General features: G+C 50.3%; 1 protein-coding gene and 1 non-coding gene across 2 annotated transcripts in view; one reads left to right on the top strand and one right to left on the bottom strand.

Annotated features, from left to right (window-relative positions):
• Window positions 1-15,764, top strand: part of UBASH3A (ubiquitin associated and SH3 domain containing A) — a 40,311-nt gene that overhangs the window by 11,327 nt on the left and 13,220 nt on the right. Inside the window, exons 5-8 of the mRNA XM_060009771.1 lie at window positions 639-808; window positions 1,728-1,936; window positions 8,356-8,479; window positions 13,935-14,034. Of these exons, the coding sequence (XP_059865754.1) occupies window positions 639-808; window positions 1,728-1,936; window positions 8,356-8,479; window positions 13,935-14,034 (603 nt within the window). The remainder of the gene's footprint in view (window positions 1-638; window positions 809-1,727; window positions 1,937-8,355; window positions 8,480-13,934; window positions 14,035-15,764) is intronic.
• On the bottom strand, window positions 7,213-7,340 carry LOC132425160 (small nucleolar RNA SNORA61). The gene has a single exon (XR_009519359.1). It is a non-coding gene; the product is annotated as a small nucleolar RNA SNORA61 (small nucleolar RNA).

The following is a 15,764-nucleotide window of genomic DNA, read 5'->3' as shown; positions in this document are numbered from 1 at the left end:
GGGCCCGTGAGCCATGGCCGCTGAGCCTGCGCGTCTGGAGCCTGTGCTCTGCAACGGGAGAGGCCACAACAGTGAGAGGCCCGCGTAAAAAAAAAAAAAAAAAAGACCAGGGCCTTGGCCGCTCCAAGGGCTTCCTGCTTCACCAAAGTCAGCAGAATATTAAAGGCACTGCGATGCCTGATGGAATCGCATTGCTTAGGGCATTTTCTTCCAGAGACTCCGCAGTTGACTGGAGCGTGAGCCCACCCGTTCAGGCCACTGTGTCACATGCACACCCCGGGGGATGAAGGAGATTTGAATCAGTTGTCGGGGCAATTAGCTTGCAAATTGATGGGCCACAAACAGCCGCCCCCAAAACCTGTGTCTCTATACCCTCTGCTTTCCTGCTTCTTCGTAGAATCTGCGAGTACCCGGCCACCGCCTTAACGAGGTGACCTCTGTGTGGTGGCCCGTCTGGGCCAACTCCTTGCCCTGGCGGGGGAGCGCTGGTGTGGGGAGGGGAGTGGGCAGAGGCAGGAGGTGCGTGTGTAAAGGCGTTTGCGCCTCCAGCCCGGGTTCGTGGCCGCCCCGGATGCGGCGACCCCGGGCGTGCAGTGCGGACGTCCGGGTCAAGGTGCCTCGTTTGCGTGATTTCACAGACTGCATCGTGAAGCCCTGCACCAAGCAGCTGCATCTCACCCTGGCCCACAAGTTCTATCCCCACCACCAGAGGACGCTGGAGCAGCTGGCCAGAGCCGTGCACCCCGGCCACGGCTGCCAGTGGACGGCCGCACTCTACTCCCGGGACATGCGCTTTGTACACTACCAGGTGAGCGAATGCAGGCGGACGGCTGGACTGGACCCCGCCATGGCAATAGGTGAACGCCGCCCTCCTGACGGAGCCCTGACCCGCAGGAGCCCTCGGATGGAGGTATTTCAGCAGAAGGACGAACTTCTATCCCTTGTCTAAAATCATTCTGTGGCCTGCGTTTGGGAATTGACATTCTTTTGTATATATGAGTCGCAGACACAGAAATTTGGGGAAGAAGTGGAAACATTTCTGGTATTAAAAATGGACGGTTGCAAAGATTTATGAATACATTGTGCTGCTTGCTAATTTGTTTAGATAATGATTTGAGTGAAGCCTCGGTTCAAGGCTCCCTCCCCACGGGATTGGTTGCTTTAGATGGAAAGCTTGTTACGCTCCTTTCAGACCCATGGAACAAGTATGAATGAATCCACCGTGTTCTGTGGTGTGGGAGAAGCTGTAAATAACCTCACTCCAAGGGGGCCAGATGTGAACATCTGGTTATGCTTTGAGATTTTCATATAAGAAATAAGTAAACAGACATAAATAGGTAGGTAGATAGTAGACTGATAAAATAGGTAGATGATAGAGATAGATAGATGATAGATAGGTAGATAGATAAATTGATAGGTAGATAAGAGGTAGGTAGATAATAGATTAGCTAGATAGGTGATTGATAGATACAGATAGGTAAATAGATGATAGATAGATGATTGATATGCATAGATAGATGATAGGTAGAGAGATAATAGATGATAGATAGATAATAACTAGAGAGACAGACGATAGATAGATACCAAAATGCATTTCTGAATGTATCTGAACAAGTGTATACTTCCTTTTGTCATAGTCTACTGTCATCAGACAGAGGCTTGGATGTGTCTTGGAGACACAGAACCCATCCTTGCTTGAGACGTGAAGACACTTTCCTCCATTCTAGACCCTGAGGGTCCTGTTCCAGTACAAGCCGCAGAACATGGACGAGCTGACCCTCAGCCCCGGTGACTACATCTTCGTGGACCCCACGCAGCAGGAGGAAGCCAGCGAGGGCTGGGTGTTTGGGATCTCGCAGCAGACCGGCTGCCGGGGCTTCCTGCCCGAGAACTACACGGAGCGAGCTAGCGAGTGTGACACCTGGGTGAAGCACAGGTGAGCGCCGCTCTGCCCCCGCAGCCCAGACGCCTCTCTCGGACTTAGTGTCTGAGAGCGTCTTTTTGGAAACAGTGGCCACGGTGCTTGTATGCTTCTAGACAGTTCCATTGTTGGTAAAAATTGCCTTCTCCGTGCTGGCAACATTATCCCTGAAGGTATACGGTAAATATCTTGGTTGATTTGTGGTTTTCCACTGAAAACATTCAGAAAACATCACTCACTCTACAAAACTTTTCTGAGATCATAATCCCAAAAGGACTACAAAATACCACTTCCTTATTATGAGCATAGCAAATTATAGAAGCATACAAGCACTGTAGAAGAGATAATTCAATTAAAGATAAGCCAGTGAAATAAATTATGATACAGCCATACAATAGAATACTGGAGGTTTTTAAAAATGATCACAGGGAAGTATTTTATGTACTGATATAAAAAAATCCAAGAGAAGTTGCAGAACAATGTGTATAGGATAGTACTAACTGTGGCGAACAGATGCATTAAAACATTACCATCTGTACTTCTATCTGCACATAGGTATTTATATGCACGTTCATATGTAAAGGTTCCCTGGAAGGGAAGATGTCTATAAACGTCTAACAGTGGCTACCTGCAGGATTGAGGGTGGGAGTTGGGAGAATGGAATAGGAATGGGAGGGAGACGTTTCACCCTCTACCACTGCATAATTTTTAACTTTGTGAACCATAGAAATGCATTACTTATTCAATATCTAAATTAATCAATTTTAAGTTTAAAGAAAAGAATATAAGGAAACTGGGTCAAAGGGAGAATAAAGGGAGAGAAGTCAGACAAACCCAGGGCCAAGCTCTGTACACACCATGCACGCTGTGGGCCCCAGGCTCCGAGCTCTCCCACACCCAACGTAGAAAGGGATATGGCTTCCACGAAAAGATCACAGCCATCCCGGGTGTGGGTAGACCAGTCGTCCCGGAGAAGCACAGTTTTGCAGGTGTGGACATGGCCATGTGTCCAGTGGCCACAACAAAATCACAGGACATTGATGTCACGAGGGACTGCAGAGATAATCAGGTCCATCGTCATCCCTGAGAGCTGAGAACACTTGGGCCCAGGGAGGTGGAGGGGCCAGATGACATCACGCAATCAGGGAAGCACTTGGTTCCTTTTAGAACCAGCTCAGACCATCACCCGGTCCAATGAACCATTTAAGGAGTAACAAGGGAGAAGATGCCGGTTCCACCCCAACTGACCATCTGAGGTCCAGGTGGTGTGGGCTCCCGTCTGGTCCCTGTCCTCTAGCAAGTCCTCCAATCCTTGCTCAGGACGAGGGAGCATCACTGTCGCCAGGCAGTCGGCAAACTGGATGTTTCTAGAACTATGCAGCTAAGATTCTGGAGAAAATGAGTTTGTGGCTATCGCACCTTTCACCTCACAGTTAATCTATTATTAGTCACCTATCACCAAAGTAACGGTTCAGCTTTTAAGCTGAACATTTCTGGGACTATTCCTTCTAGAAACAAGTTTCCCCTAGGAATTGATAAGTATTAACAAGAATTATAGCAAAAGAAGAGAAAACTAAGTACTGGGCTGGGCTGTGGGGTGTCTGATTGGCCGTGTTTTGGAAGCACCCCAGCTGTGCTGGGGAAGAAGTAAGACAAACTGTGACATGTGATTATGGGTCAGAAGGACAGAGAGCCAGCACTGTTGTCGGACTCAGCTGTCCTGGCTAAGTCTTTTAAAATGGCCCAAAGTGTACTTTACTAAACTTCAAACTTTCAAATTCAGAAAATGGCCCTAGAATGTCTGGACACCTTACTAATTCGTTGAGCAGAAATGCCGTCCGATGATACTGTCCCAAGACTACTTTAGCTGTGGGCAGACAAACTGTTGTTTATAGACAGTGGATAAATATCTCTGACAGTGTCAGCACAGAATTCACACTTGGGACGTGCAACCCAAGCAGGAAAAATTATTGGCCTTACATCAGTGACCCATCACCAGTGCGACAATTCAACCTTTGTGCCAATGGTTCAGGGTCTCTGGATTTACTCAGCAACAAAATGACCCCACAATATTTGCCTGTTACTTTGAAGAAAAAGATCAGAGGTGACCACTGTGATATTGATGGAACATAGTCATGCATCACAGCAGTTTTCAACCCTCCACAGATAAGAATGTATGTAGCATAATCTCGAACAAGGAGCCATGAACGTTAGAGCTTAGAGGACACTTTGTCCTCTTTGAGCCAAGATGAGAGAACCAACCCTGGAGCAATACATGCTCAGCAACTTTCCAAAACCACAGAGCAAGCTCCTGGCAAGTAGCTCAGACATAATAGAGATATTGTCATGGGCTGCATTGTGTCCCCCAAATTCGTACGTTGATATCTGAAGCCCCAGCACCTCACAATGTGATTGTATTTAGAGATGGGTCTTTAAAGAGGTGACTAAGGTAAGATGAGGTCACAGGGTGGGCCCTAATCCAATTTGCCTGGTGTCCTTATAAGAAGAGGAGATCCGGATGCAGACACACACAGAAGGATGATCATGTGAGGACACAGGGAGAAGATGGCCGTGTACACACCAAGGAGAGAGGCCTCTGGAGGAACTAACCCCGCCCATACCTCGATCTTGGACTCAGCCCCCAGACTGTATGAGAATAAGTATCTGTTACTTTAGCTGCCCTGTCCATGGTACCTTGCTACGGCATCCCTAGCAGACACAGTCCACACAACCCCACAGGTGGCAGCTGTGCCCCTTTTAAAAGCCAGGGAGAATTTAAATACATCTATTTCTATGGTGTAAGTTAAGCAGTAAGTGGGTCTCCGACGTTTCAGAAAAAAACAGAAGTATTAAAATGCTACGTTCTTTCCTTTCTCTTCTCATCACCAACATCCCCGTGGTAGTCAAGGTTGTATTTCATTTGAAAGAGTAGCAAAAAAAAAAAAAATTCAATTTTTCTCTCCAGCTGTAAGCTTCACAGATGTTATTTATAGATAAGGAGGCTTCACTCTCTGCCCGGAGGGCCGGGAGCAGGGTGCGGGCGGGCCACGCCTCGCCCTCAGTAAGGGGAAACCCACCAGCATTTCCTGTGTCAACATGAGACTCTGCAAATACTGAGAGCGTGCTCACTAGAAGAGGGAAATGTCAATGGTCTGCATATGGGGATCACGGTTCTTGTCTACTTACCACCAGTTAAAGATGTCGAATGTGCTGACATCTGACGCTGTGAGAATATGAGCCTGTAAATCTATTTGACCTGGATCCTGCTGTTACCGACCAGGGCTCTTAGCTTCCTTAATCAATGGAAATTGATCAGAGGCCAGACAAGAAATTCAGGCACGGCTTTGTTGGGACCACTGCTGCCACAGGGGGGAGTGAGAACCAACAACAGGTTCCCTTGCTTGCCTGCTCCCCGAGCGGGGGCGAGCTAGTTCCTTATATGGGGCGAGGGTAGGGTGTGTCCAGGGGTCAGGCTGGAGGGGCGACTTAGGTGGTCTGTCCACCCTTGGTGGACGCACAGTGCCCTGCTTTTGCTCCCGACACCCTGTTTCTGCTCCAGGCTCTTCAAAAGTGGCAGTTGGGTTTTTTGGTCTCTTTGTATCTTTTGGGTCCAGAATTTGACCCAACTGGGTATGCACTCAGTTATTTTTAGTCCTGTACAGTTTCTTTGTATTCTGTTGCTGGAGGAGAGGTGTGTCCAGGTGCAAGGCCTGCAACAAAGGGTCCCAGGTCCCAGCAAAAGGTCCCAGGTCCCAGCCTGTCTCACCGCCAGTAGGATTTACCACTCAAGACAGGACAGGCAACAAGATGGGAAGAGAAGGTACGACTGGCAGACAGTTTCAGAAGTGAGTTCACTACATCGAAACACCGCGTGGGCACTGAGGGTCCCGGGTGTACGGTTGTGATGGTGAAAAGCAGGTGGCCTGAGCCTGTGGGCCCCTGAGATGCAGGAGAAATGATGCCACTCCCAGCTCAGGACCCGGTTAGGGTCTCAGGATGGAGGCCTGGGAGCCATCAGCTTTACGAGAACTGGGGGACTTGGGGCCACTGTAGGAGAGAAAGGCAAACATTTACAAATGGGCCGAATAAGTAGAAACACACCACGGTTCATGATGGAGCAAAATGAATCCTCCCAGAGCCATTTCCAGGTTTAATGAAATTCCAGGGAAAATCCCAATGGGATCGTCTGTTGGAACTTCACTGAGTGATTGAAAAATTTATCTGGGAGAATAAATAGAAGAGAAGAGCTGAGAACACTTTGAAAAATAAAAGTGATGAGAGGAGATATTTACCCTACCAGATATTAAAAGCATGTTATAAATCTATAATATGGTACTGACTTGAGGGAAAGAGAAAAAATAGATCCGTGGAACAGACTAGCTAACAGAGCAGGAGACCTGGTATATTAGGAGGTTCCTATCTGATAAATACATCAGAAATAGGAAAATAAATGGGTATAAAATAAGAGGTGTTCTGTATGACCTCACAGCACACACTGATATCAGTTTAATTCTGAGTCAAGAATTAAACAGAAAAAGAAACTCATTTTAAAATAGAAGGCAGTTTAAACGACTGTATTTCTGATTTCTGGACTGGGGAGAGCTTTGAAAGCAGAGAAGCAGTGGAATGGATCTTAGGGTGAGACTTAACAGATGTGTCTTTAATACTGATTATTAAATGCTTAAAATGTAAGCCTTCTGTATGTTAAAAATCATAAAGAATACTACAATTTAAAGAGCAAGATGAGAACATGCTTTCCAGAGAATAGGAATAAAGATGACGTTCCCTTACCAGTCACTCACGTGAGCGGACTGTCTGCCTCCTTCTCTTCCCCCGTAAACTGGAGGCCCAGGCATCCCTGGACACTCTGCCCACCCGTTGATTTGTGTCCGATTTTTTCATTGAACCCAGAGGCCACCTACTGCATTCCTCATTCCTATCCACCGGGACAGGTGAACGTCAGAAGGGTGTCTACCCGCTCTGGTCACCTGCAGCCTCTGGGCCCACGTGCCCTTCTCCCCATAGCACACAGTGATGCTGGGCCCAAACTCCTAGCCAAGGCCACCTGTTCACGGCGCGTTGCATCCCATCCCTCCTGGGCATCCCTTGCCCTCCAATGGCATCACGCCAGCATCACCTGTCATCCCAAGGCCCTCCCCAATGGCTCCCACCAGCAAGCAAACATGCTGTCATCTTAAAAACAAAATCAAGCACAAGCTCTTTTTTTCCCATTTCCCTCTCTAGCTACTGTCCATTTCTCTCCTCTGATTGTACGTATCTTTTTCACTCAGCCTTGTTTGAAACTAGCCCACATGCTCTAAAGCAGACAGCTCCTGAGGACAGCTTCGGTCTAACTAGTCGTCCTTTTACGACCACCAGGACAGGTGTTCAGATCCCATGGGAAAGGGAACCAGAGGTGCTTGTAAATTGTTTTTAACTAGAGGTTACAAAGATGGCCTTTCGCTTTCTAAAGGGAATCTCCCCGGGAACCTGGCCATTTCTTGCTCTTGGAGGATTTGCATCCATGACGGTCGGCGCCTGGCCCCTCCCCTGTTCCTCACCTCGGCACCAGCAGCCACTCGCCTTCCGGAGTTCTCACAGCTCTGGTGTGCCATGACCTTTGCCCTCAGTGGTCCTCAGAGCTCCCAAACAGCTGCCCACCCGGGGCACCTTTCTTGATCCCCTAGACGAGCAGCAGTTTCTTCTCCACCTGCAACTGCTCGGGCACTGTGGTCACCCGCCCGCCCGCTAATGCATCTGTGCCTCTCCTGTGTGTTGCCATGGTGTTTAATGTGTCTGTTCTGCTCCCTTATCCCTGTTCCCAACCACGAGCATCTTCACACCTTTGGTTATTTTAGAAGGCGATTCTTAGAGGATGATGCACTGGTTTGCTCGGGCCTCATAACAAGATATCACAGACATGGTGACTTAAACAGCAGGTGTCCCTTCTCTTGCAGCCCTGGAGGCTGGAAGCCCAAGCTGAAGCTGGTCCCTCCCGAGGCCTCTCTCCCGGGTGTGTAGATGGCCGTCTCCTCCCAGTGTCCCCACATTGTCGTCCCTGTGTCCTGATCTCCTCTTCTCAAAAGGACCCAGTCAGATTGAATTAGCACCCACCCTAGTGACCTCATTTTACCTTCATCAGCTCTTTAAAGGTCCGACCTCCAAATAGGGTCCCATTCGGAGGTCCTGGGGGTCAGGATTATACACCTGAGGGCACACAGTTCAGTCTGTAACAGGTGGTGACGGAGAACGTGAACCACCACCACTGGCTCAGGAGCTGCTATGTGCTGGGCACTGAGCCGTTTTGAACCATTGTTTCGTTTCATCCCCACGACGACCCCACCACCTGTCGCGTCGCATGGGTGCTCTCCATCACGTGACGACCGGATGCTTCCCGGGGTCGTCATGACACTGATCTCTTTCCTCTCCCACAGGACGTACACCTTCGGTGTAGCCCCAGACCAGAGCTCCGGGAAGGACGGTGAAGCCAGCAGCAGACGGAACGGGGAGCCTCAGCCTCTGCCCGTGTCCCAGAGCAGCAGCCTGCAGTCCCTACAGGTGACGGGGCCCTGAGGTCAAATGAGCCGCTCACAGCCCGACTCTGTGTCGACTCCGGGTAGACTCAGCTTCTCGGGGCAGCTTTCACTCAGACACTGCTGCCCTGAGCTCAGACCCAGGTGGGCCAGCAAGGGCCCCATCTCTCTGCTACCAGGTCCCCCTGCTCCGTCCACCCCGGGCAGAGGGTGACCCCCGCACACACTCACACGCTGTGAGCCTGACCACTGTCATCATGGCACTAGGTCACGGGGCAGGAAAGGGGCAGAGACCCAGCCCTCCTGGGGGGCCACACTCTCACCCTAACTCTGCCATCAGCCAGCTGCCTCCTTCCCCAAGAGCCCACCGGCCCCCAGAGCTTGCCTCCAGTTCAGACAAGAGCTGAGCGCAGGGCAGGGGACCCTGGGAGGACAATGGGTGACCTCTTTAGCTGGGCCTTCAGGGGGTGAACGGCCTGGGTGGAGAAGCTGCAGACTGGGAGCCAGAGGCCTGCCAGCCCCAGACCGATGAAAATGGGGCCCCCGGCCCAGACTCTCTGGGAATGAGGGGGGCCGGCCTGGACTGGGGCCGTGGGCTCCCTGAGGCTGAGCCCCCTTTCAGATTGAAGGAGGGGAGGAGCTGGCTTGCAATGGTCAGCCCCGAGCTCGAGCTCGGCCTCTGTCTGAACACTGGTGCTTTAAATGAACGAGAACCTGACACCGTCCCCGATAACTGAACCCTCCCCTGGCCTGAGGTCACTCCATCCAGGTAGTGAGAAAGGAAAACTGGCCATCGTTTTGCTATGGTCGAGTAGTGGGCTGAAAAACATCTCCAAAGAGGTAAGGTCCCAATTCCTGCCACCTATTATGAGGAAAATGGTCTTTGCATGTGGGACTGAGATAAGGATCTTGATGGGGAGATTATCTTGCAGGCCCTAAACCTAATCACAGGAAACAGGGGATGTGATGCTCATAGACGAGGAGACAGGCACACAGGGAGAAGCCACGTGACCTCGGGGCAGAGACTGCAGCCACACGGCCACACGTCAAGGATGCTGGGGCCACCGGGACCCTCCCCTAGAGCCTCTGAGGGGGCCTGGCCCTGCGACGCCTTGATTTTGGACTTCCGGTCTTCAGAACTGGAAGAGAATAAGCTTCCTTTGTTTTCAGCCCCCGCAGTTGGTGCTTTGTTACAGCAGTGCCAGGAAAGGCATCCGGCGCCTTCTGTCAAAAGATCTGATGTGGGCTTCCCTGGTGGCGCAGTGAGAGTCCGCCTGCCGATGCAGGGGACACGGGTTCGTGCCCCGGTCCGGGAAGATCCCACATACCGTGGAGCGGCTGGGCCCGTGAGCCATGGCCGCTGAGCCTGCGCGTCCGGAGCCTGTGCTCCGCAACGGGAGAGGCCACAACAGTGAGAGGCCCGCGCACCGCAAAAAAAAAAAAAAAAAAAAAGATCTGATGCAGCCCTGCTGTTTTGTGGGCCCAGGGCTTACTCCATTCCATTCCCCACAGACCTTTCACTTTATCATAATATTCCTGATGCAAAGCTCTGCATTTCAAAGTTCAACTCGTCCGTGCTCTTCCAGGGAAGAAAATGTCCCCAATCCAAAACCTCAGCCCAAGGCAGTGATGTGCTTTGAGACCATCAGGGAGCAGATCCAGGTTGGGAGCACATGTGTGTCCTGTGACCTGCTGGGAAGATCCGTCCTCGGCAGGGGGAGTGAAATAGAAAGGGGGTCCTGGTGTCCGTGCAGGCAGTCCCACAGCCATACTTCAAAATGTAAGACAGCAACGGGACTTCCCTGGTGGCACAGTGGCTGGGACTCCGTGCTCCAAAGGCAGGGGGCTCGGGTTCGATCCTCGGTCAGGGAACTAGATCCCACATGCACGCCACAACTAAGGAGCCCACGTGCCGCAACTAAGAAGCCCACATACTGCAACTAAGACCCAGTGCAACCAAATAAATAATTCAAAAAAAATGTAAGACAGCAAGACGACCTTCCCCTTGCAGCTGCCGGAGGTCGGTGTTTGCATCCTGGACCAAACATCGGCGCCCTCCACCACAGTATTCACTTCACCTTGACCTTGTGCCCATTTTGAAGACTCCGCCCCAAGGCCCCGAGAAACTACAGATGGAGACCTTGACCGTCCCATCGGCTCACAAACACCGCATTTCACGCGCCCGTCAGAACGTAGTCAGGTCCACTGAGAAGAACACTGTATGTCAAGCAGCTGGGGATTCTGCACCCCCCCGGGGGTGGGTGGGCCCCATGAGGGGTTGGGAGGGTCTGGCTGGGGCTGCCCATGGTGCCGGACCCAAGAGCGCTGGTGGGGCAGGTGCAGTTTGCCCGAGACCCTGCTTTCTGGTGTCTGCCCTTCTCAGCAATTCCCAACCACTTTCCAACATGCGGGGACTCTGCTGGGGCCCCTTCGTCCTTCTTGATGAACTTGAAGACGTGCTGGGGGGGGCAGCCAGAGGTGCAGACCCTCGAGGCCCCACCCCTGTAGGCACAATCAATCCCAAGGGCGTGGTCAGTAGCACTGGCTAGTTTCAAATGAACGCCGTGTCTCTCAGGGTGTTTACCTGTTAAAAATACCTACATTTTCCTCTCCAGTATTTGGGGGAAACCAGAGTGTGATTCTGGGTCTGGTGATGGAGTTCACACTGAGGAGGGCCACATCTCATCACCTCTTCCTCACCTCACTCAATAGCAAAGATACAGGGACTTCCCTGGTGGTCCAGTGATTAAGACTCCACACTTCCGATGCAGGGGGCGAGAGTTTGATCCCCAGTCAGGGAACTAAGCTCCCACAGGCTGCGCAGAGCAGCCAAAAGAAAAAAATAGCAGGTACAAAACTATCAGCTTCTCTCATTTGCACCCCGAAGCCCACCTTCAGAGGGATGTGAGGCCAAAGATGGGGAGGGAGAGAAAGGGTCCACCTGAGGAAGAGGAGTGGTCAGGGCAAAGCAGACCTCTGGCTGGAGCTGTCTCCTGTCCAGACGCCCTCCCCCTTCTGACCGTCCCTGGTGACCGTGGCTCCAGGCATGACCAAGTCCCGTGTCTTCCCTGGAGTCCCCCCAGCCCACCTCCTGTGGCAGGCACTGTCAGCTCTGCCCCTCGTCCTCTGCCATCTGTGACTCATCTTTCCATGTTGGTCCAGAGGCCCCAGTGAGATCCGAGGCCCCCTAAGTGGGGCACCTGTGGACGACAACTTGTGTCCCAGCATCTGGCACGCGTGTCCCCAGACCCTGACGGCGCGAGTCCCCAGAGGCAGCGGGCCTGTGCTGATGTGGAATTTCCCATCCTGCTCCAGAGTCGAGTCCCCTGAATGGTCTGGGCCTGGCACTGGGCAGCATCACCCCCGCCCCCGGGGCTGGGAGGCGAGCTCCTTCAGGGTACCGGCCCAGCCTCAGTGCCTCCCTCGAGAGGTTCTCTGTCACCTCTGGGGTTCCCGGGGGAGGGCTGTGCCCCACACAGCTGTCCTGGCAGCTCCACGTCGGCTCCACCCTCAGCCTCTGCAGGTCACTCTCACCTCTCTGGCCATCTCAGCTCTCCCTCATTCTCTCCGTCTTTTTTGCAGAAAATGTGCTCAGGCTTCCTCTCGAGGTCAACCTCTCCCTCTGACATAGCACAGCGAGGAGAAGGTTCAGCCCCCGCTCCCCTGAGGAAACCCCCAGCCACCCCGCATATAGAGGCCCCCTCCTCAAAGACCCCCCACGCCACAGCCTGAAATGCAGCCCTTGGGTTAATTCACCGAAGCACTGACCTCCCCAAGAGCAAAGGTGGACATGAGCCCTGCAGTTTTGAGGCCCAAAGGCCATCTGAGTCCCTGTCCAAAGCAAAGGGGGAGAGCTCCAGAGAGCTCTGCTGTTTCCATAGCTGGACCCTGCTAACCTCCTGTCGATGCCTTTCTCTCCCCAAAATAAATGAAGTAAAATAAAGTGCTGTTTTCCTCTAGCACTCAGCCAAACAGAAAAACGCCAGCTATGGGAAAGAAGGACCAGCAAGAAAGGAGAAGGAAGGGGTAGATGCAGGGCTTCTCCCCTGGGTGCCCAGAGCTGAACACACGCCCTGGCACCCTGGAGAACAGGGTGAACCACATTTAAGCAGAGAACCACATTTAACACACCAACACTGGGGTGGTCCCAGAGGCCCCCTCGGAAGAAAACGAGTGCCAACAACAGAGGAGACTAGGATGGATGGATGGATGGTTAAATGATAGATAGATTAGATAGAGAGATAGATAGATAGAGAGATAGGTAGATAGATACATAGATAGATAGATAGATAGATGATTGATAAATAGATAGTAGATAATAGATAGATTTTATAGATAGATATAGATATAGATATACACACACAGATGGTCCCCAACTTACAATGGTTCGACTTACAGTTGTTTGACTTTAAGATGATGCAAAAGCAATATGCATTCAGTAGAATTTTGAATACTTGAATTTTGAATTTTCCCAGACTAGTGACATGTGGTCCAATCCTCTCTCTGATGTTGGGCAGATGTGAAATGATATTAAATGCATTTTTTACTTAAGATCTTTTCAATTTATATGGGTTTATTGGGATGTAACCCCATCCTATGTTGAGGAAGATTTGTACATATCTAATAGTATATACATATATCTATTATATATATCTATTATATATAATAGATATTATGTAATCTATAATATTATAATAGTATATTATAATATAGTATATTATAAAGATTATAATTATATAATTGAATTACAATTACATATCATATTATAAAGTAATAAATGTATATTTTATTATATTTAGATAGATTCAGATCATTTCCTAAGAAGTCACTATGGAGGGGTGAATATTTGTGTCCCCCACCAAATTCCTATGTTGAAATCTTGTTGATCAATGTGATGGTGTTTGGAGGTGGGGCTTAGGTCATGCGGGTGGGGCTCTCATGAAAGGGGTTAGTGACCTTATGGAAAAGACCCCAGAGAGCTCCCTTACCCTCCACCGTGTGAGGACACAGTGAGATGTTAGCCCAAAAGAGGGCCCTCACCTAACTGTGCTGGTGCCTGATCTCTGGCAGCCTGAGACTTCCAGCCTCCAGAACCATGAGACACAAATTTCTGTTGTCTTTAAGCCACCCAGGTATTTTATTACAGCAGCCTGAAGGGACCAAGACAAAGGGTAAGAACTTGGAAGAGACAGAAAGTAGACAGTTGATGTGTCATGATGTGGGTCATTTGTTCCACTTTCTTTTCATTTCCTATGTGTGCTGTAGTGCCCAGAAAATTAAAAGTTGCAAGAAATTAGAGATCACCTGCAATTCTAGTCCCTTCTCATCATAATGATCCTGGTAAAACGGGCTGTAGCTACTGAGCGAGGAAGGAAGAGACGTGGTGTCCAGGCCACCACTGGATGAGGGGGAGAAGCTGCTGGAACAAGTCTCATAAGGTAGGTGTTCACTCTCACGTGCCTTTCTTTCCACCATTCCAGGCCACCATACTGAGGAAAAGCGTCCTGGTGGTGCGCCATGGGGAGAGAGTGGACCAGATCTTCGGGAAGTCCTGGCTGCAGCAGTGTTCCACTCCCGACGGTAGGTGCAGTCCTGGAGAATCCAGAGGCAGGAATTAGACAGAGCTAACAGATGAGATCACGTCTCAGACTTCTTAGCCAGAGCCCCTGGGGCACCATTCTTCAGAATGACCGTGCATAGACTGTTCATGTGGGATAGACACACGCTCCATCTCTCTCCACAGGCATTACATGTGTGCATGTGAGCGTGTATGCATCCGTAAGTATCTTACCTCAAACGCTTGGGGAAGATGGAGGAATGGTTTTCAATAGTAAGCAAGTCTGCTGGAGTGACACGTGGACAGCCCTGTGTGTCCTGGCAGCACACATGTGGCATTTGGTTAGTGGGTAAGGCACTGCCTTGAAAGCCAGTCACTCTGACTGCAGTCACGGACCCTCAGCTGCTGGCACATACCCCAACTTGCAGTCTCACAGCCGCATCTTTCTGAGGTCATCTTCCCTGCGGTGGTCGCTTCCCTACAATGTCTGGCCGTGCTATACTCAACTGAAGGGCATATTTTCTAACGTATTGGGTGCTTACCCCAACTTCACCCCTCTGGATGCCAAGAACTGAGAACAGGGCTTGTAAACACAAAATACCCACAGTCTCTGTACTGATCCACAATTGTGTCACACACATCCCCTAATGGAAAGCCCAGAGTGCCACTATTCCTGAGCCATGGATAATTATATAAATGAAAGTATTAAGTGAACCTAGTGATAAAATCCATTCACAGTGGCTGGACTTGCTGAGCCCTTGGGGATCCCTCCAGGAGCCCAACAGGCCAAGAAAGGGAGAGGTGAATAGGGGAAGCATTGGCAGATGACCTGAATGCAGAAGAAAATTCCTGAGCAAATGACGTCATGACTACACCTATCGCCAAGAACCCATAGAACTAATGCAATGCTTGTCTCTACCAAACAAGACCAAGTAGAGGCACAAAGGCTCAAGGAAGAAACAGGTGGCTCTGGAGATGCATGGGCATTCAAACAAAGAATTATAAGAATTATAAGACAATAAAACAATTACCAAAACTACAGACTGAAATGGCACACACGTCAGTAGGTATATGATGGTGGTGGTAGGGTGAGAACCAGACCAAACAACCAACGTCAAAAAAGAGTGACTGAAAAAAAAAAGTGACTGGACTTCATAAAAAGAGGGAAAAGATTTGGTCATCTATGCAAAAGATCAAGTCACCTATAAGGGAAAATATGTTAAAGGCACTGGAAATTCCCAGCTTAGAGGAAGCTGCTGATGGGTCTTCTACCAGGTAAGGAAGCCCTGGTAAAGTGCGTAGTGACTGTCTACTTGGTCTGAATTCTGCAAGTTGCAGTGTTTGATCAATTACAATGGCGGGTATTTGGGGACACTGCTGGCCTCCCCTTGCATTCCGGCATCCCTCCTGGTTTCTGCTCACTTCTGGACGAAGGACCCACACCCTCTATGGCCCCTGACTTCCCAGCGGCACTGGCCCAGGGCACCCCTATTCGCTCAGACTGTACTCCCGTCAGAACCCAACCACCCCCCAGGTCCTCGGCTTCTTCTGAGCTCTGCCCTCTGCCTCCCAAAGTGATCACAGATAAAGCATCAGTGAGAGCAAAAGACCTCAATGGAGTAGTTTCACATTTGGGGATGACAGATGCCCTTGAGAATATGACAGAAGTGACGGACCTTCGCTTTGAATGAAAAACAAATACCAGCTTTCCCTGCGGGCACACCTAACACTGGCATTTAATAAAGGTCTGTAA

This window comes from Delphinus delphis, chromosome 4 (genome assembly GCF_949987515.2).
Source record: "Delphinus delphis chromosome 4, mDelDel1.2, whole genome shotgun sequence".
NCBI classification, from domain to species: domain Eukaryota; kingdom Metazoa; phylum Chordata; class Mammalia; order Artiodactyla; family Delphinidae; genus Delphinus; species Delphinus delphis.
Note: the sequence above shows the minus strand (reverse complement) of the source record. Positions and strands in the feature narration are given on the sequence as shown.